Source organism: Nerophis ophidion, linkage group LG06, assembly GCF_033978795.1.
Source record: "Nerophis ophidion isolate RoL-2023_Sa linkage group LG06, RoL_Noph_v1.0, whole genome shotgun sequence".
Taxonomy (NCBI): Eukaryota; Metazoa; Chordata; class Actinopteri; order Syngnathiformes; family Syngnathidae; genus Nerophis; species Nerophis ophidion.
The window spans coordinates 51,350,373-51,374,835 of NC_084616.1; the positions used below are offsets into that span (position 1 = coordinate 51,350,373).

Here is a 24,463-nt window from a genome sequence, read left to right on the forward strand (position 1 = left end):
CCAAAGTTTGGATTCTTTTGGCAGATTTTCTCCATTTTACATAGGTACCTTGCTTGAAAGTTTGTTTGAGGAGTAATGGTTCCAGTGATGGGTCCAATTCTTCTAGTACATTTTCAAGCAGCAATGGGCTTCCAAACTGAATACAGTTTTCTAAAGTTCTCATGTAGTCATCATCCGTCAATTTGATCACATTCAACTTATTCTCTTTTTCTGAATTCTTCACCCATTTGTTGGCCTGACCCTGAGGGTCAATCATCAGCGGCCTGAAAGTGCGGGAATAAATGAGGACAATCTTGGGATAAAACATTTGACTCTTCTTTTGACCGGCTTTGGCCAGAGACGATGACTAAGTTTTTTATTACTTTGGTGTTACTCCAGCTATATTAGTTTTTTTTTTATCGTAAACAATAATGCTTATGCTCAATTAGGAGTATCCAACCACTGGAACCCGAACCGGAGAACTAATAAACCGGAAAATCAATAACAAATTGGAAAACCAAAAATAACACTCTATATTTACCCCACCATTAATGTGGAACACAAACAATCCTTAGACTCTGAGAGGGAAAACCCCAGACAAACTATTTTTTCTATAGAAACACTGTGTTGCTTTTCATGGAAAGGGTCTCACCATCTGCGGGAATTACTGGTAATGACACCATTGTCAATGGAGAAAGAGTCAGTGGGAAGACCAGCAATATTCCACGCCCTAATCTTTATGGGATCTCCCAGTGTCTTACTAAGAGAGAAATCATCTGATGACGGTATCTCCCTGGACTACACGTCAGGGAAGGTGAAAAGAAAGATGATGAGAATCCACAAAAAAATTAAATACATTATACTGATTGTCCATATTGATAAATGATTTTACTTGACACAGCCTGATCCAGTTATTGGTGCAGTTCTGTCTGAAACTGGCAGTAAAAGCGCCCAGGTAGGCCATAACACCAGCAGAAATAAGGACATCTCCAGTCAGGTTGTCGTACGTGTTTTGCAGATCATCAGCAGCTTTTGACCATCTGAGAACAAAATGTTTTTTCAGTGGTAAATATAATTCCTTGTGATTCTTGTAAAAGAACAATTAATTATCACCTTGTTTTTTCTCCACCCAAACCACCAATGAGTTTCTCAGCTCGCTCTAACTTCCTTTGACACAAATCTCTCTGGGCTTCCAGTTTGGCTTTCTCCTCAGTTTTTTCTTCAGACGTTCTTTTAAGGTCATCCAAACGGTCTTCAACCTCCTTCAGTTTGGCTCTCTTCTCTGATAGCGTTGCCATGGCAGAAGCCAGGGTCTCCTGGGCCTCGGCCTGTTTGGCCTTTTTGGGAGCGACAATCTAAAAACACAAGTGAGAATGACCGGCGTTACACATATATTTTTTACAAGAGCGTAAGCAAAATGATTAAGTAGCAATACCACACCTTCACCACCCTGTCATATGACTCCATTGCTTTGATCCACTTGCATAGGCCCTCCGCTGCTGAAGAGGCTTTTGCCACTTGAGCAGGATTAAAGTCAGGATTGGTCATGTAGGTAGAACGGATTGTTTGGATAGCACTGTCCTGTAAAAAAGAGAGAAGAATTATATAGATGTAATTGTATCACTTTGCATCAGTGGAAACAGACTGGCAGAGCAGTGTTGTGGGACATTTAAATTTGTTAATGTTCATACATATGCCTTGAGAATGATGACTTTCTAACACTCACAGGAATGTTATCCTTGTCGTATTCTCTAAGATCGCGTAAAAAGTTCATGTCACCCAATAGCTTCTTGCTCGGACCCCAGTAGTCAAGAACCTAGGCAATAAAGAAAAGGATTGTCATTGTAATATCTTTTGTCATACTAAATTTCGGTAACAATCTTTTTTAAATATATTTTAGCAAGACGCACTTTTTTTCCTGACCCAGCTGGATCCGCAATCTTATCAGGTGTTTTTCCCATCATGACGCACACGGCTGACATCACTAGTTTCACTCCCGAGGGAGGGTTTTTCATGGACTTCACAACTGTGATGTCAGCAGGCTACAAGGAAGGATACTCACTCAAATTTCTATAAGCAAAGAAGTGCAAGGCTCAATTTCCAGAGTTCTCACCTTTAAGGTGTTCAAGGCCGCGGTTGCCTCCTGCAGGGCAGGAATGGCTTCAGCTAATTCACTGTCACACTCATCCTTTAGAGCTTGAGCCTCAGCAGCTTGGATAGCTGTGGCCTCCTCTTCCACACGCACAAGTTTACTTGTAGCTTCCACCTCCACAGATTCTACTGCAATCACCTGTTGATCATTACATTGGGCTTTGTATATTTGTGCTGAGTTTTCAGGTTGTACTGCAGGTTATCATAAGTCAATAATGCTTACTGTACCTTCATCATCCTCTCATTTTCAATCTGTGCCTCTTTTAGTTTGGGCTGCAATTCTATGAGCTCCACTTTCATCTCACCAACCTTTCGAGGTGGAATGTGAAAATATGTTTTACAAACTAAAAGTATCAGTTATTCAGTTAGAAAAATGAATCAAGTCAAAGTGCTGTTTTACCTGAGATTCTGCAAATGCTAGTTTTTCCAGACCATTGGTGTATCTCCTTTTTGCCTTCATGACTGCATCTCTTTTCTTAGTAAGGAGCTGGCTGAAAGCTGCCATCAGCTCCAGGTAGGATGTGGGAGTAACATAATTATGGCGACCAAGCTCAGTAAGGAATCTGTGGAAAAAAAGTGTTCGCACCATTCCATTGAAACCCTATATAAACCCCCTAGATCAATGCGCTGTAGTCACATTTTCTACAAAAAAATATGCCAAAACAAAACTTGGTCAACACAACGTTTCAGGTCACTGTGCATCTGAAGGATAAACTCACAAATACATTTTTGTTTTTCTGTATTTTTTCCAGATTTCTTCAAGACACTTTAGAAGGGTATCATTAATAACAAAGAGGAAAATCCCAGGAGCACAGACTTTGCTAAATCCAATATGACCATTAAAATAAGAAAAATATACAATATTAACAAAATCATTTAAATGAAAGAATACTAAATTTAACTGCATGTAATTGAAGTCATCCATTTTTATTTTTTGTTCTTGTCAAAAACTGGAACCTATCCTAGTTGACAAGGTAAGAGGTGGAGTATACTGCAGATATATTGTTTAATTAATGACAATACTGTTGATATTTTACCGTTGATGATATAATTTTTAATATTTACATGATTCCACTTGGCAGTGTCATCAGGAGACATGGAATTAATTTCCACAGTTATGCTGACGACACAATTGTACATTTCCATGCCTCCTGATGACACAAGACCAATTGATTCTCTTTTTAATTGCATTTCAGATATTAAGTCCTGGATGGCAGATAACCTTTTACAGCTTAACCAGGACATTAACCAACAATCCATCCATCCATCCATTTCCTACCGCTTATTTCCTGTAGGGTTGCGGGGGGCGCTGGTGCCTATCTCAGCTACAATCGGGTGGAAGGCGGTGTACACCCTGGACAAGTCACCACCTCATCGCAGGGCCAACACAGATAGACAGAAAACATTCACACTCACATTCACACACTAGGGCCAATTTAGTGTTGCCAATCAACCTATCCCCAGGTGCATGTCTGGGAGGTATCCGGAGTACCCGCAGGGAATTTTTTTTATTCAAACGGGGATAGCAGGTCCATTCTATGTGTCATACTTGATCATTTCGCGATATTGCCATATTTTTGCTGAAAGGATTGATAAAGTTTGCAACTTTTGGTCGCTAATAAAAAAGCCTTGCCTGTTCCGGAAGTAGCAGACCATGTGCGAGTGACGTCACGGGTTGTAGGGCTCCTCACATCCTCACATTGTTTATAATCATAGCCACCAGCAGCAAGTGCAATTCGGACTGAGAAAACGACGAGATCCCCATTAATTTGAGCGAGGATGAAAGATTCGTGGATGAGGAAAGTTAGAGTGAAGCACTAAAAAAAAAAAAAAAAGGGGACGGCTACAGGCGACGGCAGTGTGAGCGATTCAAATATTATTAGACACATTTACTAGGGAAATTCTGGAAAATCCCTTATCTGCTTATTGTGTTAATAGTGTTTTAGTGAGATTATAAAGTCATACCTGAAAGTGGGAGGGCTGCGGTGAATGCCAGTGTCTCTGAGAGAAGCCAATGGAATAGCCAAGATCACAGCTGCCTTTTTGACAGCTACAGGAGGAGGTCGCATAATCCACTCAAGTCTCCGGTAAGAGACGACTTAATATCACAATTTTCCCATCCAAAAACTTGCTGGTTGACGTAGAGAAACATGTTCATTTGACCGCTCTGTGTTAAAGCTTCACAACAAACAAAAAAACACCGGCTGTGTTTCGGTTCTAAAGGCAGCTGCAATCCACCGCTTTCCACCAACAGCATTATTCTTCATAGTCTCCATTACTAATTGAACAAATAGCAAAAGATTCAGCAACACAGATGTCCAAAATACTGTGTAAGACATCTGTGTAAGTATGCGATGAAAAGAGACGACTTTTAGCCGTAAGTGGTGCTGGGCTAATATGTCCGCTACAACCCGAGACATCACAAACACACGTCATCATTCCGCGACGTTTTTTCAACAAGAAACTCAGAGGGAAATTTAAAATTATAATTTAGTAAACTAAACCGGCCGTATTGGCATGTGTTGCAATGTTAAGATTTCATCATTGATTTATAAACTATCAGACTGCGTTGACGGTCAGTAGTAGTGGGTTTCAGTGGGCCTTTAATTCCATCACTACAAGTGAAAAATCTGGGCGTTGATTTTGACACTGACCTTTACTTTTATACCACATATAAAAAAAAAAAACAACAATAGGTTTTTATCTTCTTAAGAATATAGCCAGAGTTTGCCCAATTCTCTCTCAGGGCAACACGGAGAAGCTAATGCATGCTTTTATTACAAGTCGTATAGATTATTGTAGCGCCCTGCTTTCTGGTATCCCTAAAATGGTTAGTACACCTTTGCAATTACTCCAAAATTCAGCGGCACGTGTTCTGGCGCAAACCAGAAGGCGGGCTCACATTGCACCAGTTTTAAAATCTCTGCATTGGCTCCCTTTGTGTTTCATGATCAATTTAAAGGTTCTTCTTATGGTTTGTAAATGTGTTTATGGTACTGGGCCTTCTTATCTTTCAGATTTGCTTTTACCCTACGTACCATTTTGCCCTGAGATCCTCCGGCACTCATTTCCTAATTATTCCAAAAGTCAGGACACAAAGTCACAGGATGGCATCATTAGACTATTATGGCCCCTGTCTATGGAACAGCTTGCTGGATGAACTAACGGCTGCGGAGAACATTCATGTTTTCAACAGCAGGTTTAAGACCCACCTTTTTGATTTAGCTTTTAGCTGATATTTTTTCATTGAACTCATTTGTAATTTACTTTTTATCCTATTAGTTATGCAAGGTTGTATTTAGTTATATGTATCTATTATTTATTAATTTTTTTTTATTTTATTTTACTGTATTAATCTTCATGTGTCTTACTTGTATTTTATTCTTTATTTATACTCATTGTTCTTACTATTTTACAAGTTGTATTTTTATTGATTTTTTTCCAACATTCCTCAGATGACTCATCTGCCTCAGGAGTTGTTGGCTGTGCTTGTGGGGGTGCTTTTGTGTCAGTGTCCTGGTGGCCATGGTCTGATGATCTCCTGGTGCAAATAGCTCCTGCAATACTTTTTACTCATATGTCTCCTCTGTACTCAGCCATGCAATCATTTGTCCATATAGTTGCATATGTGTGTATGTTGTGCGTTTCTTTTAGGTATCTGTATCCGTGCGTGCGTATGTGATAATGGGGGAGATGGGTCACCGGGGTATTGTTTTTAACTTTGTAAAAGCACTTTGCGTTGCATTTATTTTATGTATGAAAAGCACTTTAAGAATACGGTTTTGATTTGATTTGATTTAATGTTGTTATATATATATATATATATATATATATATATTTTTTTTTTTTTTTTACCAAATTAATTAACTTAAATTAGTTTTATTTTCCACAAATTAGAATGTTTTAAAATTGTATCACTTACCTGTGTGAAAGCTGACTCGCTGAGGTATGGAAAGTTTTGCAGATTGGTACTACTTCTTTCTGCTCATCTTCTTTCATTTCCAGCGGCTTCAGGAAAGAGATGGCTACCCGCTCTAGAGCCTCCTCTGGCCAAGGCTGTTAGGATGCAAGGATAAAAAAGGCATACAATTTAATACGGCTGGTAAAGAAAAGACTACCTTACCAATAGTGATGTTTTTTTTATATTTCATTGCTATTTACCATTAAGCAGAGAGTAGATTTTATCAATTATAGTTAGTACCTGGAACCAATTAATGGTGCAACAGTTTATAAGAGAAGGAAATTGTCGCAGGCGATTACGAAAGGCTTCACCAATCGGACTGAAGGCCACAATAATGTGAAGGTTCTCTTTGCAACGTGCCACAAAGAAAGAGAACAGAGTCAAAGGGCTCAACTCTACACTCCTATTCTTCCCTTGGGCAATGGGGCGTACCGTCTGGAAAGAGAGAAGTAAGATTAATTGTCAAACTGCAACAATTTATTGATTAAATCGGTTAATTTGATTAGAAAAAACTTTGATTTTGTATGTTGTTGGTTCATGGATGTGTTTAATGACTTTAAAATACATGAAATTTTGACCATATAGAGTGCCTGAAACTAAAAATATGCAGACCTTATTTCTGCTGCAATAGAGCACACATGACAGCAATGGTGTCATCAATCTCACTAGATACATTCAGCTGAGTACCTACGGCAAGCCTATTCCAGTTAGGAAAAAGTGCCCTTGTTGTAGTTGTCATTGAAAAAACAACAAGGATTAGGTTAATATGTAGATGGTCTCACGATCACCCCTAAACAACGAACAAAATAGAACAGCTAAGCATAAGAGCAAATGACATTGGAGAGAAGGTCATGAAGACCTGGGAGACCTCAGTATCCTCCTGCTTGGCAATGCTAAATAAAGAGGCGTCATTAGAATCCCTACTTGGTGATGCTTGGCTACAATATAAACACAAACAGCCAGAAGAAGCAAGGACAACATCTATGGAAGAGAAGGCTAGAAGCAAAAATGATAAAGATAAAAAGCTGGAGAGCATCAGGGCCCGAAATTATTCACAGCTACTGGTTTGAGAAACTAATTACAATCCATTAATGACTGGCAGCACAAATGACCTAGCTACTAACATCAGGGACACACCCAGAGTGGCTAACTCAAGGCCGGACAGTCCTCATGAAAGACCCCCCAAAAAACTAACAGTACCATCAAACTACTGACCTTTCTCAGCACCATAGGGAAGCTCCTATTAGGCATCATAGCAGCCAAAGTGAGTATCAATTAATCAATCAATCAATGTTTACTTATATAGCCCTAAATCACTAGTGTCTCAAAGGGCTGCACAAACCACAACACAAACCACCACAACTTCCTAGGGCAAGGAAAACTCACACCCAGTGGGACGTCGGTGACAATAATGACTATGAGAACCTTGGAGAGGAGGAAAGCAATGGATGTCGAGCGGGTCTAACATGATACTGTGAAAGTTCAATCCATAATGGATCCAACACAGCCGCGAGAGTCCGGTCCAAAGCGGATCCAACACAGCAGCGAGAGTCCCGTTCACAGCGGAGCCAGCAGGAAACCATCCCAAGCGGATGCGGATCAGCAGCAGACGGATGTCCCAAGCCGATACACAGGCAAGCGGTCCATCCTGGGTCCCTACTCACGATCGATACATGAGCAGCGCAGCCAAACACCAGCTGCTTGCCTACTACTGTAAGACCAGTAGACTACAACACAAATGTCAAACTCAAGGAAATTTTCAGTGGCACGCGAAAGCCTGGGAAGAATGTGTCAATAAGACATTTCATTTTTCTAATGCATGTATCTTAATTTTGACAGAAAAAAAAGTAATGCATTCAGTTTGAGACCACAGAACATACCTCAAGCAACAGTAAGAACATAAGAACACATAAGACGCACAAAAACTACAGACTTGCAAAAGGGGGGGTGGGGAGGTGGGGGGGCGGTATTTAGTCCGAAGCAGTAGTCAACAGAGTGCTGCTATGTGAGCCATCATACCACAAAGGGTTAAAACAACGAAGGTGTTGGGTGGGGGTGTGTCTAAATGTGTATATCAATGAGTGCATTTTTTGTCTATACGCCTGGAGGGCGCTTCACTCGGCATCCCCGAACAGAGTCAACATCCCAAATGTCTTTAATGAATGGGGGAGGGATTTTTCTAAGCGTCTTTCACAAATACCTACTTTTCATTTTGGCTTCTGATTCCAAAACAAGTTTCCCTTTACTTTGTTGGTAAACAAAGATAATAATCAATCAATCAATGTTTATTTATATAGCCATAAATCACTAGTGTCTCAAAGGGCTGCACACAAGGGCAAGGAAAAACTCACAACCCAGTGGGATGTCAATTTGGATGACTGAGAAACCTTGGGAGAGGACCACAGATGTGGGTAACCCCCCCCTTCCATCCTCCCTCTAGGTCCAGTCCATAGTGGATCTAACATACAAACCTCGTTTCCATATGAGTTGGAAAAGTGTGTTAGATGTAAATATAAACAGAATTTTTTTTTTTTTTTCTTCTTTGTCATGAAAAAGGGACGTTTTTGTCATGAAAAATTTAGGTTTTTGTGGTTGGTGCACTAATTGTAAGTGTATATTGTGTTTATTATGTTGATTTAATAAAATAAAAAAAATAAAAAACATTTATAGAAAATTATTCTGCCCGGTACCAATCGGGCCCGATTGGTACCCGGGCCGATTGGTACCAGTGGTTGGGGACCACTGGGCTAGAGTATACAAACAAGTTTTAAGATGGGACTTAAATGCTTCTACTGAGGTAGCATCTCTAACTGTTAGCGGGAGGACATTCCAGGTAGGTAGGTAGGTAGGTAGGTCTTTATTGTCATTACAACGAAACTTTGTTTTCAGCACAAACCTGTTCAAGATTAGACAAACAAACAGTGTACAAGGTTACAGAACAAAAACGCTGATGGGTCGCCATAAGGCGCCCCGTAAAAGATGGGAAAAAGGTAAAAGCTGGGGAAGGGTGAGTAAAAAAATACAATCCAGACTGGGCTCCTAAGGGGGCCCAGTTCGGAGTGAGAAAAAAACCTCCATAGCAAAGCACATATACATATTACAACATACATCTCGAGATATCTAGCAAAAGAGGGAAGGTAGTTCAAGGTCATGGTGGTAGGCCGCAACTCTCATAAAAAGTTTTAAGATGGGACTTAAATGCTTCTACTGAGGTAGCATCTTTAACTGTTAGCAGGAGGACATTCCAGAGTACTGGAGCCCAAATAGAAAACACTCTGGAGCTCACAGACTTTTTTTTGGCTCTGGGAATCACTAAGAAGCTGGAATTCTTTGAATAGAGATATTTCTTTGCGAGACATATGGTAACATACAATAAGCAAGATAGGATTGAGCTAGACCGTGTAACAGAGGCTGTTCACCTTGGAGACCTGCTGAAAAAATGGGTACGGCCTGGCGCGTATTTACACCTTCAACTTAAGCGCAATTGTATAATAATCGTTCCCTTTTTTCTGAGGCTTTTTGTGATTGTTGCAGCCCAGAAGAAGAAGATGATCTTGATGGTCACATGTACAACGTATGTACAGCAAAATTTAGTCTCTGCATTTCACCTATTCTCTCTTGTGGAGCAGTGGGCAGCAATTAAGTAGAGCCTGTGAAATGTATCTGGCTCGTCATGGTCCAGCTTTACGGTTTGATTAGCGAAAATTTCGATGATTTGCCAAAATGTGGGGTGGAATCGCGCGGATTAGACAACGCTGCAAGGTCGGGCATTATTTGCAGCGATTTCATTAACTGGCATGAATTTGCGGAATTTGCAAAATCCTGGAAAGACTGATTAAGGTCAGGAAAGTTACAGGCCCACATGGCATCAGTTCCAAGCTACTCAGAGAATGCACAAACCAGTTAACTGGTGAGGTCTAATACATTTTTAACCTGAGCCTCAGTCTGGAAAAGGTTCCCTCAGTAGCTCCTTAAGCATTACACTGTTACATCCATAGTGCGAGGAGCGTGACCGCAGATCTTTTCTACCCACTCTTTAACGGCACACTTATGTGATCTGCTTTTTTCTTTTTTCTTAGTGTGCAATGTTAGTGTTAAGATATTTTTTTTTTGTTTAATTATTTATCAATACATAGTGTCATCGTTAGTATGCAATATGTACAAAACTCAAAACCAGCCAAGTTGGCATGTTATGTAAATCCATCCATCCATCCATTTTCTACCACTTGTCCCTTTCAGGGCTGCGGGGGGTGCTACAGCCTATCTCAGCTGCACATAGGCGAAAGGTGGGGTACACCCTGGACAAGTCGCCACCTCATCGCAGGGCCAACACAGATAAACAGACATCACATTCACACACTAGGGCCAATTTAGCATTGCCAATCAACCTATGGTGTGTAAATCGTAAATAAAAAATGATCTAATTATTTGCAAATCCTATATTCAACCCATATTCAAATGAATACACTGCAAAGACAAGCTACTTAATGTTCAAACTGGTAAACTTTGTTATAATTTGATAATATTAATTTGGAATTTGATGCCTTGTCCAGGGTGTACCCCGCCTTCCGCCCGATTGTAGCTGAGATAGGCGCCAGAATCCCCCGTGACCCCAAAAGGGAATAAGCGGTAGAAAATGGATGGATGGATGGATGCCTGCAACATGTTTCAAAAAAGCGGGCACAAGTGGCAACAAACACTTACTTGAAACATCCCACAGGTGAACACGCTAATTGAGAACAGGTGGGTGCCATTATTGGTTAAAACAGCTTCCAGGAAATGCTCAAGGATGGAGCTAGGGTCACCACTTTGTAAACAAATGCGTGAGACAATTGTTGAACAGTTTAAGAACAACATTTCTCAACAAGCTATTGCAGGGAATTGGGGGATTTCAGCGTCTTTGGTCCGTAATATTATCAAAAGGTTCAGAGAATCGGGAGAAATCACTGCATGTATGCGTAATAAACATTGAAAGCCTGACCGAGACCTTCGATCCAGTACTGCATCAAAAAGCAACATCAGTGTGTAAAGAATATCACCACATGGGCTCAGGAACACTTCAGAAAACCACTGTCAGTAACTACAGTTTGTCCTTACATCTATCTGCAAGTGCAAGTTAAAACTCTACTATGCAGAGCCAAAGCGATTTATCAACAACACTCAGAAACACCGCTAGCTTCACTGGCCCCCAAGCTCATCTAAGATGGACTGATGGAAAGTTGAAAAGTGTTCTGTGGTCAGACGAGTCCACATTTCAAATTGTTTTTGGAAACTGTTGACATTGTGTCCTCTGGACCAAAGAGGAAAATAACCATCTGGATTGTTATGGGCGCAAAGTTCAAAAGCTAGCATCTGTGATGGTAAAGGGGTGTATTCGTGCCTGAGGCATGGGTAACTTACACATCTGGAAGGCACATACAGGTTTTGGAGCAACATATGTTGCCATCCAAGCAACGTCTTTTTCATGGACTCCCCTGTTTATTTCACCAAGACAATGCCAAGCCACATTCTGCACGTGTTACAACAGTGTGGCTTCGTAGTAAAAGACTGCGGGTACTAGACTGGCCTGCCTGTAGTCCAGACCTGTCTACCATGGGAAATGTGTAGCACAATATGAAGCGTAAAATACGACAACTGAGGCTCTGGACTGTTGAACAAATTAAGCTGTACATCAAGCAAGAATGGAAAATAATTCCACCTGAAAAGCTTAAAAAAATTGTCTCCTCAGTTCCTAAACATTTACTGAGTGTTGTTAAAAGAAAAGGCCATGTATCACAGTGGTAAAAATGCCCTTGTGCAAACTTTTTTGTTATGTGTTGCTGCCATTACATTATAAGATAATGATTATCTGCAAAAAAAAAATAACGCTTCTCAGTTCGAACATTAAATATCTTGTCTTTGCAGTCCATTCAATTGAATATATGTTGAAAAAGATTTACAAATAATTGTATTTGTTTTTATTTCCGATTTACACAACGTGCCAACTTCACTGGTTTTGGGTTGTATATCATTCATTACTCATTTTTAGTTTTTCATTACGTTTTACTTTTTTTACTGCATGTAAAAAGCTGCACTGCAACTGCCTACTCTATTTTTTTGTTTATAGAGTAATGTTCTTGTATTATATTGTTTATGGTAAATGTGGAATGAGTGAGAGGGGTTGGGATATTATAAGCATCTGCTTCATCCAACCTCTTTCAAGCCTTGCATAAATATCTCTGCCAAAATGTAAAAAAAAACCTGTGTTTAGTTGTACTGTGCAGGTTTGAAATAAATATTTCAATTCAATTCAATACAAGCAGATTTTTTTCTAGCTGAGTGTTACCGCCATGTAAAATGTGTTCTTTATCAGACTACAAACGTGCACAGCCCTCAATGTTGACCAGAGGTTGTTTTGTCGAAATGAGCTACCCCTCGTAGACGAACAGTTTACTTGTCACTGGCACTACAAGTAAGAGATTAATTTATTATATATTTTATCCGATATCTAAATTGCTGTTTCAATACTTAAGTTACCATATTTATGATGGAGCGGTTGCATAAATAGATGACACCGCTGGTAATAAAGCTGGTGTGGCTGGGCCATGTGTACATTAGTAAGCATCGCTCCTTGACAAGAGAAGTGCTGGCTATCAGCTTGATTGCCCGGGCTTTTAGCTTGGTAGCTAGCACGCTCGTCATCTCTCATGCTGAATATCCTAGGATTGAGTCTCTGGTGGAACAGACAGAAAGCAGGGACCGAACCAGGCGGGTTATAGTGGTGCCGTGACTCGGAGGACAGTGAGGTTCAGGGGGCTGAGTGTATAATGAAGGTCAGCCAGTGTGGGTAAGCCATGTGTACATAGTAAACCTCATCCCTGACAACCTCAAAAGCACTGCTGGCTATCGAACTGATAGCCTGGGCTTTCAGCATTTATTTAGAACACTTGCAGCCCGCGGACGTTATTTTGCGGCCCCCACCTTAGTATGAAAGTTTAATGTAAGTGCGGCTCGCAAGTTTTATATGAATGCCGCTTGAAAGTGTTGTGTTATTTGGTTCCAAAATGTCTCTGTCAACGTTCTGGGTTGCCTACCCCTGCTTTAGTGGAAAAGCGGCAAATGAGTGAAAGCGACAGAGACGTTGCCATGGAGACGAAGGTTTTCTTACGTGCCTGGCTGCAGTCACACCGCGACACCTGACCGTCAGTAATAACAGTCCCTGTTTTTTTTATTGTTTACTTTGCATTGCCTCACACGATGAACATTTCATATATTTCTATATGACGCCGGATAACACTCCGGGAGCCGTCACTTTTTTGCGCTCGCTATCCAGGTACTTTCCCGGCTATTATCCGCCGACCGCCGTGTTGCTGTAGGGAGGTAAAGCGGAACGACACACATTGCGGAAATAACATTATTCTCCGTGCGTCGGCTAAATACAAATATATTCCACAACCCCAAATATGTCTTTTTCAAAGCCTGCAGTGGAGTTCAGAAGAGTTAGCGATGTGCAAAGACAATTCCAGGAAAAGTCGGAGATGCAATATTTCTTTGTTGAGCACAGGGGCACCCCCCGACTTGTCTTATTTGCACAGAGAAAGTTGCGCTGCACAAGGGATACAGTTTGAAACGTTATCATACAACTAGACATGCTGAGTTTGAAGAAATCCTTTTTTGCAGCCCAGCCTCACCCAGACTCTGCGTCCAGTGGCCCCCAGATAAATTGAGTTTGAGACAACCTGGTTTAGGGGGTGAGTGTATTACAGAGGCCAGCCAGTGTGGCTGGGTCATGTACACATAGCCCAGGCTTTTAGCTCAATAGCTAGCATGCTTGTCTCACATGCCGAACGTCCCAGATTCAAGTCCCAGGCAGGGAAAAAAAAGAAATCAGGGACTGAATCAGATGGGTAACATAACAACCACAGTTTTAATGTTATCAACATCTTGTTATTATTCACATCCACAGCCATGTGCAGATGGATACTGACATACCCATAAATACCTCTGACACCCAATCTATTTTTCAAATTAAAATATGGATACTTTGATAGATCAATATACATCAGTAATCTGAGGTGCATGTATGTCATTAACAGAAACAGAGTTAAAAGTAACAAAATGATTGAGAGCTTTTTTAACTTATATGCACTTTGTGGGAATTACTTTTGTTTAAGCCTGGGAAAGTGCGTAATACGTAAAAGTACCAGACACTCTGTCGGATAGTCAGTCTGTAGAAACGATGGCTGATCGTAAACAGATTATGTGTGGATCAATTTCTCTCTCTTACTCTCTCCCTCCCTCCTGTTCAGTCAGGTAAACATTTCCCCATCTCGTCCCTGCTTTGCCAAAGAAAGAGGAGAGTCACCACTGACTTATGATACTTATTTTGTCGATTTATTTATTTAATATTTTTTCATTTTCGGACAAGTGATTTTTTCTTAACAATTGTGTATAGTACAATCTAATAAGGGAATACTTGTATTACTTGTAAGGTTTGACATTATTTTGTGTTACTTAGTTGATAAAAACATTTTTTATTTGCAATTTATCTGCATTTTTGATTACTATTCATCAGTGTGAAAAATTTTACAGCACAAACCAACACATACGTTTGCGACATTTTTGGGGAGATTTTGACAAAATGGGGGTTGGGGTAGGCTGAGTGCTGTAAATAAATAATACAAATGTTAAAATTAAAACTACAACAGTTAAGAGCAAAATGCATTTCAGCAAAAACCAGCAAAAACGGAACAAGTTTTGGGAGATTTTGACAAGTGAGCGGGGCTGCGTATGAATAGTAAAATTTTAACAACATTAAAACTATCTATCCATCCATTTTCTACCGCTTATTCCCTTTTGGGGTCGCGGAGGGCGCTGGCGCCTATCTCAGCTACAATCGAGCAGAAGGCGGGTACACCCTGGACAAGTCGCCAGCCAATCGCAGGGCCAACACACATAGACAGACAACATTCACACTCACATTCACACACTAGGGACCATTTAGTGTTGCCAATCAACCTAACCCCAGGTGCGTGTCTTTGCAGGTGGGAGGAAGCCGGAGTACCCGGAGGGAACCCACGCATTCACGGGGAGAACATGCAAACTCCACACAGAAAGATCCCGAGCCTGGGATTGAACCCAGGACCGCAGGACCTTCGTATTGTGAGGCAGACGCACTAACTCCTCTGCTACCGTGAAGCCCATTAAAACTATAAATATTTAAATGAAAAAAATGCAGCACAAACCAGCACAGACGCACCACAAAAGACAAGTGGAGGAGGTGAGGGCTGGATCACGTCACCGATCAGAAAATGTATGTGGGCGTTCTTGTTGTTCCCATTGAGTTGAGTCTTTTTCTTGCCCTGAAATCTGAGCTGAGGATGTCGTTGTGGCTTGTGCAGCGCTTTGAGACACTCGTGATTAAGGGCTATATAAATAAACTTTGATTGATTGATTGATGATGACTATTTCAAGTTAAACAGGACAAATGTCCGTTAAAGAAAGATGTTAATTTGTCTTTTGAATTGTTTTATTTCATTGTGTTAGTTTTAAGACAAAAATATTATTGAAAAACTTTTGTGTTTAATGGATGAATAAACAAGGGATTGGTAAATGTGTTTACATTTTAGTGTATGTGCGAAGCAAAACGCTCCCACATAGATTCGAACTTTTGCTGGCAAATTATCAACAAAAAAACTGATCTTATTTGGAAATGTATTTTCATATCAAATGATTGTTGTATATTTACCTAATGAATGCCATGAAAAAAATCCCATTTTTATTTTGGAAAACATTGGGTTTTCCATCAGAGTTGCATAAAGTATTCATATACAATAGTATAATTTTAGTGTCCTACCTCAATGATTTCCTGTGTCTCATCCATAGGAAACATATTGGGCACTTCTCCTGTGTTCAGGACACTGTTTATGTCTTCCAAAAATGCTTCATCTTTGATCTGAGCATCAGTGAGCAAAAAAACTATTCTTTGACCTTTCACCCCAGCATTCTTGAGCAGTTTCTGCATGATCACAAAACGGAGAGGCTTTTGTAAAAATGTTTTCAATCACACTCAGACACCTTAGAGCAAAAAGACATAAGAGATGTAGTGTGTACAATTGATAAAACAGGGGGGTGTCTTAAATCATAAAGCTGACCTTGAGGTCATCTCTCCACTCAACCATGCCATAGTTCTTTGAGATCTCGGGCTGGAAGAGAGTCATCTGGGAGATGAATGTGGCCAATCGAGTGATGGACTGGCGTCCACTGCCACCCACTCCTACTAGTAGGGCATTCCCTCCTGGCTGCTTCAACACACGGCTTATACGGGACAGGTGCTCCAAGACATAGCTACATCAAACACAATTGATTTCATTTTTAGCAGATTGCTGCATTAATGTGAGTTGTACATTTATTCTAAAATGTTCATTCTTCTTGGAAAAATAAACATGTCAATGAATCAGTTTGACTATACTACAATGTGTAATATTTTGTTACTTTTGACTTTGTATTCCAAAAGTAATTCACCGGAAAATGACGAGATTCATGCGGCTCTTATTCATCTGGTTGTATTCAACGAGACATGCCTCCACCACCTCAGCAAAACTCTCTATGGAAGTGACCTCAGCATATAGACGCTCATCAGGCTCCATGTCAGGGTTCATATAGTCTCCAAACATTAACATCTGCAGGTCTTGCTCCACCAACTACCATACAAAATGATGAAAAATTTCATTTTTATTTTAATTCAAGAATGAAAAACAATAGATCTTAAAAATAATTAAGAAAAGAAACAATTCCACATTGTGGAAGCAATAATTTAGACAGGCCTGGGTAATGCCAACATTCTGAAAATACAGCAGGACAAATAATTTACTATCAAAAAATAAAAAAACATGAGGCATTATACCTTAGTGCCTTGTTTCAAGTGTTCAAACACTTGGTTAAATGCTTCCTTGAAGTGATCCTTAAGGATGATGGTCATGAGCTGATAGAACCAAGCACGGTCCTTGTCATCCACCAAACGGTCGTAGAAAACACGGAAAACTTCATGGACAAACAAGCGAATCATTGTGCGTTTGTTCTCCAGAGATTTGCTTTTCAACAGCAGGCAGCCCTGGATAACACGTGAGAAGTCCCGTAGGTTAAACGTGTAGTGAGACTTTGCTGGCGTCGGAAGCAAGATCTCCATTGCTTTCTTGTAAACCTTTGTGAGGACATTTGGAGAAGTCATGTTTTATTTAGACACTATTTTATTGCAAGGGAAATATGAGATTACTTGCAAATCTGGAGCACTCACTTCCATAGTGGCTGTCACTATTTGGCTGCCAATAGTGAAATATTCAGGAGGAAATTCGTTGTTTTTGAGATAGAACCCTACGATGGAGGAGAAGATGCGGACCATAGTTTCATCACTAAAAGAATTGATGCTGAAAATGTTGAAGTGGCGCAGGAAGCGAGATGTCACAGCATTTCTTCCACCACCAGGAGGACCCATGGCTGACATTATGTGGATATCAACTAATTTGATGCTGGAAGTATCTTTTAAGTCATACCTGCCAGAGGACAATGTGTTATTAAGGTATTCTAGCCCCTTATTTTTAATGTACTCCTTATAACTAACTGCTGATAGCTCATACCACTTTTTGTGATCCAAAAACTGTCGAAGAAGCTCCACTGGAGGCTGAGCTCCAAATTGTTCCATTGCTGGCATATTTACATCGTCTATAAATATGATATATTTCTTTCCCATGGGGGGACCAAACACACCCTTCCGTCTCTTATCTAATTTAGCCATAATGATGTTCTGAAAGATGCCAAGAGTGCACAATTACATAAAGTCACAAAAACAGAAACATTTAAAAACAAATGCTTCATTTATAGTTGTAATCTAAGTGTGCCAAATGTATGGTTTTCTATGGATTTTAACAGCGCTTTTTTTAAGTGATATTGACCAGAATTGTTGTTGCACTGTGATCACACCTTGTTCCAATTGACCCAGAGAAGAAAGGATGGACTTTCCAGCTACATTTGTCTAATTTCTTCATGGCACATGCAGCCAACAGGTCTTGCTCTGTTTTGTCATGTTTTTTTAACATTATGTATTTGCCTTTTTATTTTTCCATTTTCTAGTTTTAACGATGGATTTGGAGAACACGCTTTGAACAAACCCATTGTAAGAAAGTCACGTGTATCGAGGGCAGGAAAGACACTCAAATTAATCAGTGGTTTTAGCTGACCTGTGTTTGGTTAGCAGTGGTGCGGGCAGAAAAATTGATTATGAGGGGTACAAAGACATCTCTGTCTAAACTGGTCATCAACATCTGCTTCACATACACTGACTTTCCAGTGCCAGTCGGACCAGCCAAAAGCAAAGGCCTGTGCAGAGGAAGAGATTCAAGCCATTAACACATTTCAACACATATGACAGACATCCAAAATGCATCCATATAAGGCCCTGACTTATCCATCCATTTGTCCCTCTTAATATTAGGATACTAACACTCCATGGTTGATGCAAATTTCCATCAAAAAGGTGTAGCGCACTGAGTCTATGGTTGGAACAATGATGTCCTGCACTTTGGTGTTTTTGTCGCCGAGGTTGACATTTTTGATGGCATCATTCCAGTGAACCCATTTGCCTTTTCCTTTAAACTAAACAGGTTATTAGAATACAGTAGGACTGAGATATTTGTACACATGACAAAAACTTCTGACTGACGCAATGTAGTATATTACCTCGTAGAAGTAATCATACACTTGCCCTTTCTCATCTACTGGACATTCCCATTTCCCAACAACTTCAGGAATTGGGTGACCCTCTATCCTTCCGCACACAACATCCCTGAGGAACTCGTTAAACGTGTCCCGGCTGTTTGAATCACAGCTGCCACCCACTGACCACGTCAAGGAAAAGTAAAAGGCTGCCTGCAATCAGAAGAAAAAACAAATTGCATTGATAAAAAGCTAATATGTTGCTCAGGGAAAATATAGGTAACATCGGTCCATCCATCCATTTTCTACCACTTTTCCCTCTCGGGATCGCAGGGACGTTGAAGCCTATCCAGGGGTGCACTTAGGCAGAAGGCAGGGTACACCCTGAAAAAGTCCCCACCTCATCGCAGGGCCAACACAGATCGACAGACAAGCATTCACACTCACATAATAATAATATTCATCTTAATTGTACCATGATCCAGGTACGAATAATTTTATCGCCTGTCTCTGTCTCAAGGGGTTCAATTAGCAGCATCTCAAACAGTCGACATAAAGATACTGTTGTGTTCCAGTTGGTTGTTGGGACAACTTCCTGTTAACGAAACAATTAATGAAAATTAAACTTACTTGTATTTGGTTAGTTTTTTCTAAAAGAGCTGATGGTTTTGTAACTTACTTTGCATTTTTTACGCAGGATTCTGAAGGAAGGTGGCATCAACCAATAAAATAGTTCTCGTAGCAGGTTGTGATGGTGAATACTCTGCAGAACCTCAGGAAGTGTGTTCATCCAAGATGTAACTAAAGGCTCCCAGCCTAACTGAGATGGTTCCATGTAGATCATACCACATCGACTGACTGTGGCAGGCTGTATTATCATAGCCAAAATTAGTTCGTAAATTTTGTTTTTAATGCTAAATCTGCCAAATAGCAATGAATGTTAAATTAATCATATTTTACTCCGAACATACAGAGGCCTGTGACAGATCCATTGCTTCAAAAATCAGACTCATCTGATTGGACATCTGGATAATTTCTCCACTCATCAAACATAGCTGTGGTGTGACAGAGATCGTAACAATATACAACAACAAAACACCAGCAAATATACCTTATGTGCATGTACCTTTTTGTTGTCATCCAACACAGTGTTCATACTCTCAATCCACAGTGTATCAATGGGACCATCAAACACTACCCATTTACGCTCTGGTGTTTCAGCTGATGCATACTCACGAAATGTGTTAGCCACAATCCCATCTGTCCACTAACAAAGACAAAATGATAAATCACTGACAAGTGGAGAGAAATAATTCTGACATAATTTTAAATCGACAGAGATGATAGGTGGTGGCCCACCTCATGAGAAACAAGATCAAACTGTCCAAACAGCTGTCCCATGGTGATGGACTTTGGATTCAAAGTCCTGAAGATGACCTTTTCTTCCTCTCCATATCCTCTTTCGTTCATCAGAATCAATGTGTCAGCTAAAACATGAAGTACTTTGGTCTTTCCTGAAAATGACTCTCCCACCAGCATAAACCTGAACCACAACATTTTTTTACTTACTAAATGGTAGTGTTGAACTATTTTAGCAAATAAGTTATAGTCCAAACCTACAAAACATTAAAAACGTACCCATGCCGGACTATCATCATCTCATATGTTTGGATCATCTTTTCGATGAAGATCTGTGTTGACTGTACATTGTGTTTTGTACAGCATTCTGTAGCAGCTTCCAAAAACAACTGAAAAGGACATGAAATAACACACAGTGCCATACTGTAGTAAAACGAATACAGTGTACAATACAAACATAAAAATTAGAAGTGTGTGTGTGTTTTACAAAGAACATGAAGCATTGCTTGTGTTTGCTTTCGAGGTAATGTGCCAGGAACTCTACAAGTCCCTGTCACAGCGCTGGGTTAAATAAGAGACTAGAATGGTCTCGGTCCTGTCCCACAAACTCTCCAGTAAGGCCGCAGGAAGGCCACTTTTTATTTTATTTATTTTTTGGCCTGTCCAGCTTCTCAGGCAAATTATATTGTTGATGTAGATGCCCATATCGGCTGTACACATTTACTTTACAAAAGAGAAGTATTGGATACTTCTCTTCTAGCAAAGTAAGATTTTCATTGTATGGCAAACTGTCTGTTTAACTGTGCATATGACAATAAACAATCTTGAATCTTGAATCTTGTTGCCTTATTTGTATTTGACTTTATTAAATGTATTTATGATATAATTTGGTGCAGCCGTGCCAGAGCAGGACGGGATGGAAAGAGAAAAAAAGGAAGACGGAGGGGGAAATTGAAGGGACAAGAGGGGGATAAGACAGAGAGACAAAACAAACAACAGCAAACACAACAATAACAACAACAACCACAATAGAGCCACATCAGCAAATATGATGGTAAAAGTGATAGCAAAGACAAAGTTAGTGGAATAAATAATATTACAGAAATGACAATGACCATTACTACACTACAAGTGGAGCAATACAAATACCAATATAATTAGCGCTATTGATAATGAATAAAAACAATAATTTACCTCTATTATCAACAATACAGTTGTTCAAATGAAACAATACATATACATAATGATAAATAGAGATAGAGAAGAAAGCAGATAAATGCAGGGGAAGAAAAAGAGAAGCCAGCTATATTAACCTTGTAGATTACAATCTGAATCGAGGATGTTGTTGTGGCTTGGGCAGCCCTTTGAGACACTTGTGATTTAGGGCTATATAAATAAACATTGATTGATTGATTGAGATTGTTATAGTAACAATAGGTTAAGCTTTGTCAGTGTGCCATATGTTATCCAGTTTACCCTAGGTAATAATGTTAACTTATGTTAGATGAACGTGAGTTTATGCATGAGTGTATATATGTATGTATTGTATGTGTAAAGTATGTGTATGTGTATGTTTGTACAGTGAATGCGAGTGTGGATGTACGAACCTTGAGTATGTAGGTATGTACTGTATTTGTGTATGTATATGGAAGCGTGTGTATGTATTTGGAAACGTGTGTATGTATTTGGAAACTGTTTCCATATGAGTTGGGAAATTGTGTTAGATGTAAATATAAATGGAATACAATGATTTGCAAATCATTGTATCTTTCTCTCTGGCATTCATCGAGGGTGGACGCTCCCTTTTCCGCTCCCTTTATCTCTCCTGCTTGCTTCTTTGTTTTGTCTTGTCTTAACATTCTTGTTGCCTCTTTTTGCACTGCTCTCCAAATCTAAACATTGGAACTATTTAACTGGCCTCAACAAAATTTACAAGATCTTGGGTTTGGGGGAACCTACTGTCGTGACGAAGCGGTTGTTGCTGGACACACGACGGACTCTTGGGAGAAGGAAGGCCGCGTGCCTGGCGACCCTTTTCTGTCGAGGATGTGAAGATATCCACCTATTCGGAATTATGACAACAGGACATCTGCTGATTGGAGTAAGCGTTGCTCTGGTTTGTTGACAAATTGGAAGATGCTGGCAGTTTTCAAAGTACCCCAAAGCTCCCACAATTGATTGGAGGATGGGGGAAGAACTGTGGATTACATCGGACTGTCTACCCCGCAGGTTTGAGGACCAGTCATAGACAATACCCCCCCCCGACTCCCCCCCAACCCAACGCCCTCGACGCAAATCCCGTAGGGGTGATGAATGGATGGTCAGCACCTGAAAGCTGCGACCTACTGTACCACCATGACCTTGAACTACCTTCCCTCTGTTGCTAGATATCTCGAGATATATGTTGTAATATGTATATGTGCTTTGCTATGAAGGTTTTTTCCCACTCCAGAATGGGCCCCCTTAGGAGCCCAGTCTAGATTGTATATTTTTACTCATCCTTCCCCAGCGTTTACCTTTTTCCCATCTTTTATGGGGCGCCTTATGGCGACCAATCAGAGTTCTTGTTCTGTAACCCTGTACACTGTTTGTTTGTCTAATCTTGAACAGGTTTGTGCTATAAACAAAGTTTTGTTGTCCTTGTGCAATGAAAATAAAGACCTATCCTATCCTTTTCAACCCATATTCAGTTGAATATGCTACAAAGACAACATATTTGATGTTCAAACTGATAAACTTTTTTTTTTTGCAAATAATCATTAACTTTAGAATTTGATGCCAGCAACACGTGACAAAAAAGTTGGTAAAGGTGGCAATAAATACTGGTAAAGTTGAGAAATTCTCATTAAACACTTATTTGGAACATCCCACAGGTGTGCAAGCTAATTGGGAACATGTGGGTGCCATGATTGGGTATAAAAGCAGCTTCCATGAAATGCTAAGTAATTATCAAAAAGACTGATGGGGCGAGGGTAACCAATTTGTAAGCAAATTCTCGAACAGTTTTAGAACAACATTTCTCGACGAGCTATTGCAAGGAATTTAGGGATTTTACCATCTACCGTCAGTAAAATCATCAAAAGGTTCAGATAATCTGGAGAAATCACTGCACGTAAGCGATGATATTACGGTACTGCATCAAAAACCGACATCAGTGTGGAGAGGAGATCACCACATGGGCTCAGGAACACTTCATAAAACCCCTGTCAATAACTACAGTTGGTTGCTACATCTGTAAGTGCAAGTTAAAACACTGCTATGCAAAGCAAAACCCATTTATCAACAACTCCAAGGAACGCTGTTGGCTTGGCTGGGCCCGAGCTCATATACGATGGACTGATGCAAAGTGGAAAAGTGTTCTGTGGTCTGACGAGTCCACATTTTAAATTATATTTGGTAACTGTGGACGTGGTGTCCTCTGGAACAAAGAGGAAAATAACCATCCGGATTGTTATAGGCGCGAAGTTCAAAAGCCAGCATCTGTTATGGTATGGGGGTGTATTAGTGCCCAAGACATGGGTAACTTACACATCTGTGAAGGCACCATTAATGCTGAAAGGTCCATAGAGGTTTTGGAGCAACATATGTTGTCATCCAAGCAATGTTATCATGGACGCCCCTACTTATTTCAGCAAGACAATGCCAAGCCACATGTTACAACAGCGTGGTTTCGTAGTAAAAGAGTGCGGGTACTTTCCTGGCCCGCCTGCAGTTCAGACCTGTCTCCCATCGAAAATGTGTGGCGCATTATGAGGCGTAAAATACGACAGCGGCGACCCCGGACTGTTGAACGACTAAAGCTCTAAATAAAACAAGAATGGGAAAGAATTCCACCTTCAAAGCTTCAACAATTAGTTTCCTCAGTTCCCAAACGTTTATTGAGTGTTGTTAAAAGAAAAGGTGGTGAACATGCCCTTACCCAACTACTTTGGCACGTGTTGCAGCCATGAAATTCTAAGTTAATTATTATTTGCAAAAAAAATAATAAAGTTTATGAGTTTGAACATCAAATATCTTGTCTTTGTAGTGCATTCAACTGAATATGGGTTCAAAAGGATTTGCAAATCATTATATTCCGTTTATATTTACATCTAACACTATTTCCCAACTCATATGGAAACAGGGTTTGTATGAATAACGGTGTGTATGTGAGTATATATGTGTATGTATGTACAATATGTTTGACTCCTAGTGTGTGTGGGAGCCAGAGTACGGCCCCAGCCACCCAGAAAGCCCAACACACAAACAGCAGGTGTGGCGCCCAGGGAACAAGGGACCACCGGCCCCACGCAGCCAGGCTGGCCAGCGACAGGAACCCTCCAC

General features: G+C 40.2%; 1 protein-coding gene across 1 annotated transcript in view; it reads right to left on the reverse strand.

Moving 5' to 3' along the window:
- Positions 1-24,463, reverse strand: part of LOC133554899 (dynein axonemal heavy chain 12-like) — a 55,934-nt gene that overhangs the window by 11,117 nt on the left and 20,354 nt on the right. The window contains exons 32-58 of the mRNA XM_061904165.1: positions 20,420-20,529; positions 20,141-20,324; positions 19,908-20,048; positions 19,753-19,836; positions 19,461-19,649; positions 19,257-19,376; positions 18,806-18,994; positions 18,570-18,721; positions 18,307-18,445; positions 17,707-17,873; positions 17,367-17,622; positions 16,977-17,273; positions 16,595-16,773; positions 16,225-16,417; positions 15,927-16,088; positions 6,332-6,526; positions 6,053-6,186; positions 2,531-2,693; positions 2,359-2,439; positions 2,093-2,269; positions 1,890-2,021; positions 1,706-1,795; positions 1,420-1,560; positions 1,093-1,334; positions 872-1,019; positions 632-777; positions 49-263 (exon numbers count right to left, since the gene is read on the reverse strand). Of these exons, the coding sequence (XP_061760149.1) occupies positions 49-263; positions 632-777; positions 872-1,019; positions 1,093-1,334; positions 1,420-1,560; positions 1,706-1,795; positions 1,890-2,021; positions 2,093-2,269; positions 2,359-2,439; positions 2,531-2,693; positions 6,053-6,186; positions 6,332-6,526; positions 15,927-16,088; positions 16,225-16,417; positions 16,595-16,773; positions 16,977-17,273; positions 17,367-17,622; positions 17,707-17,873; positions 18,307-18,445; positions 18,570-18,721; positions 18,806-18,994; positions 19,257-19,376; positions 19,461-19,649; positions 19,753-19,836; positions 19,908-20,048; positions 20,141-20,324; positions 20,420-20,529 (4,426 nt within the window). The remainder of the gene's footprint in view (positions 1-48; positions 264-631; positions 778-871; positions 1,020-1,092; positions 1,335-1,419; positions 1,561-1,705; positions 1,796-1,889; positions 2,022-2,092; positions 2,270-2,358; positions 2,440-2,530; positions 2,694-6,052; positions 6,187-6,331; positions 6,527-15,926; positions 16,089-16,224; positions 16,418-16,594; positions 16,774-16,976; positions 17,274-17,366; positions 17,623-17,706; positions 17,874-18,306; positions 18,446-18,569; positions 18,722-18,805; positions 18,995-19,256; positions 19,377-19,460; positions 19,650-19,752; positions 19,837-19,907; positions 20,049-20,140; positions 20,325-20,419; positions 20,530-24,463) is intronic.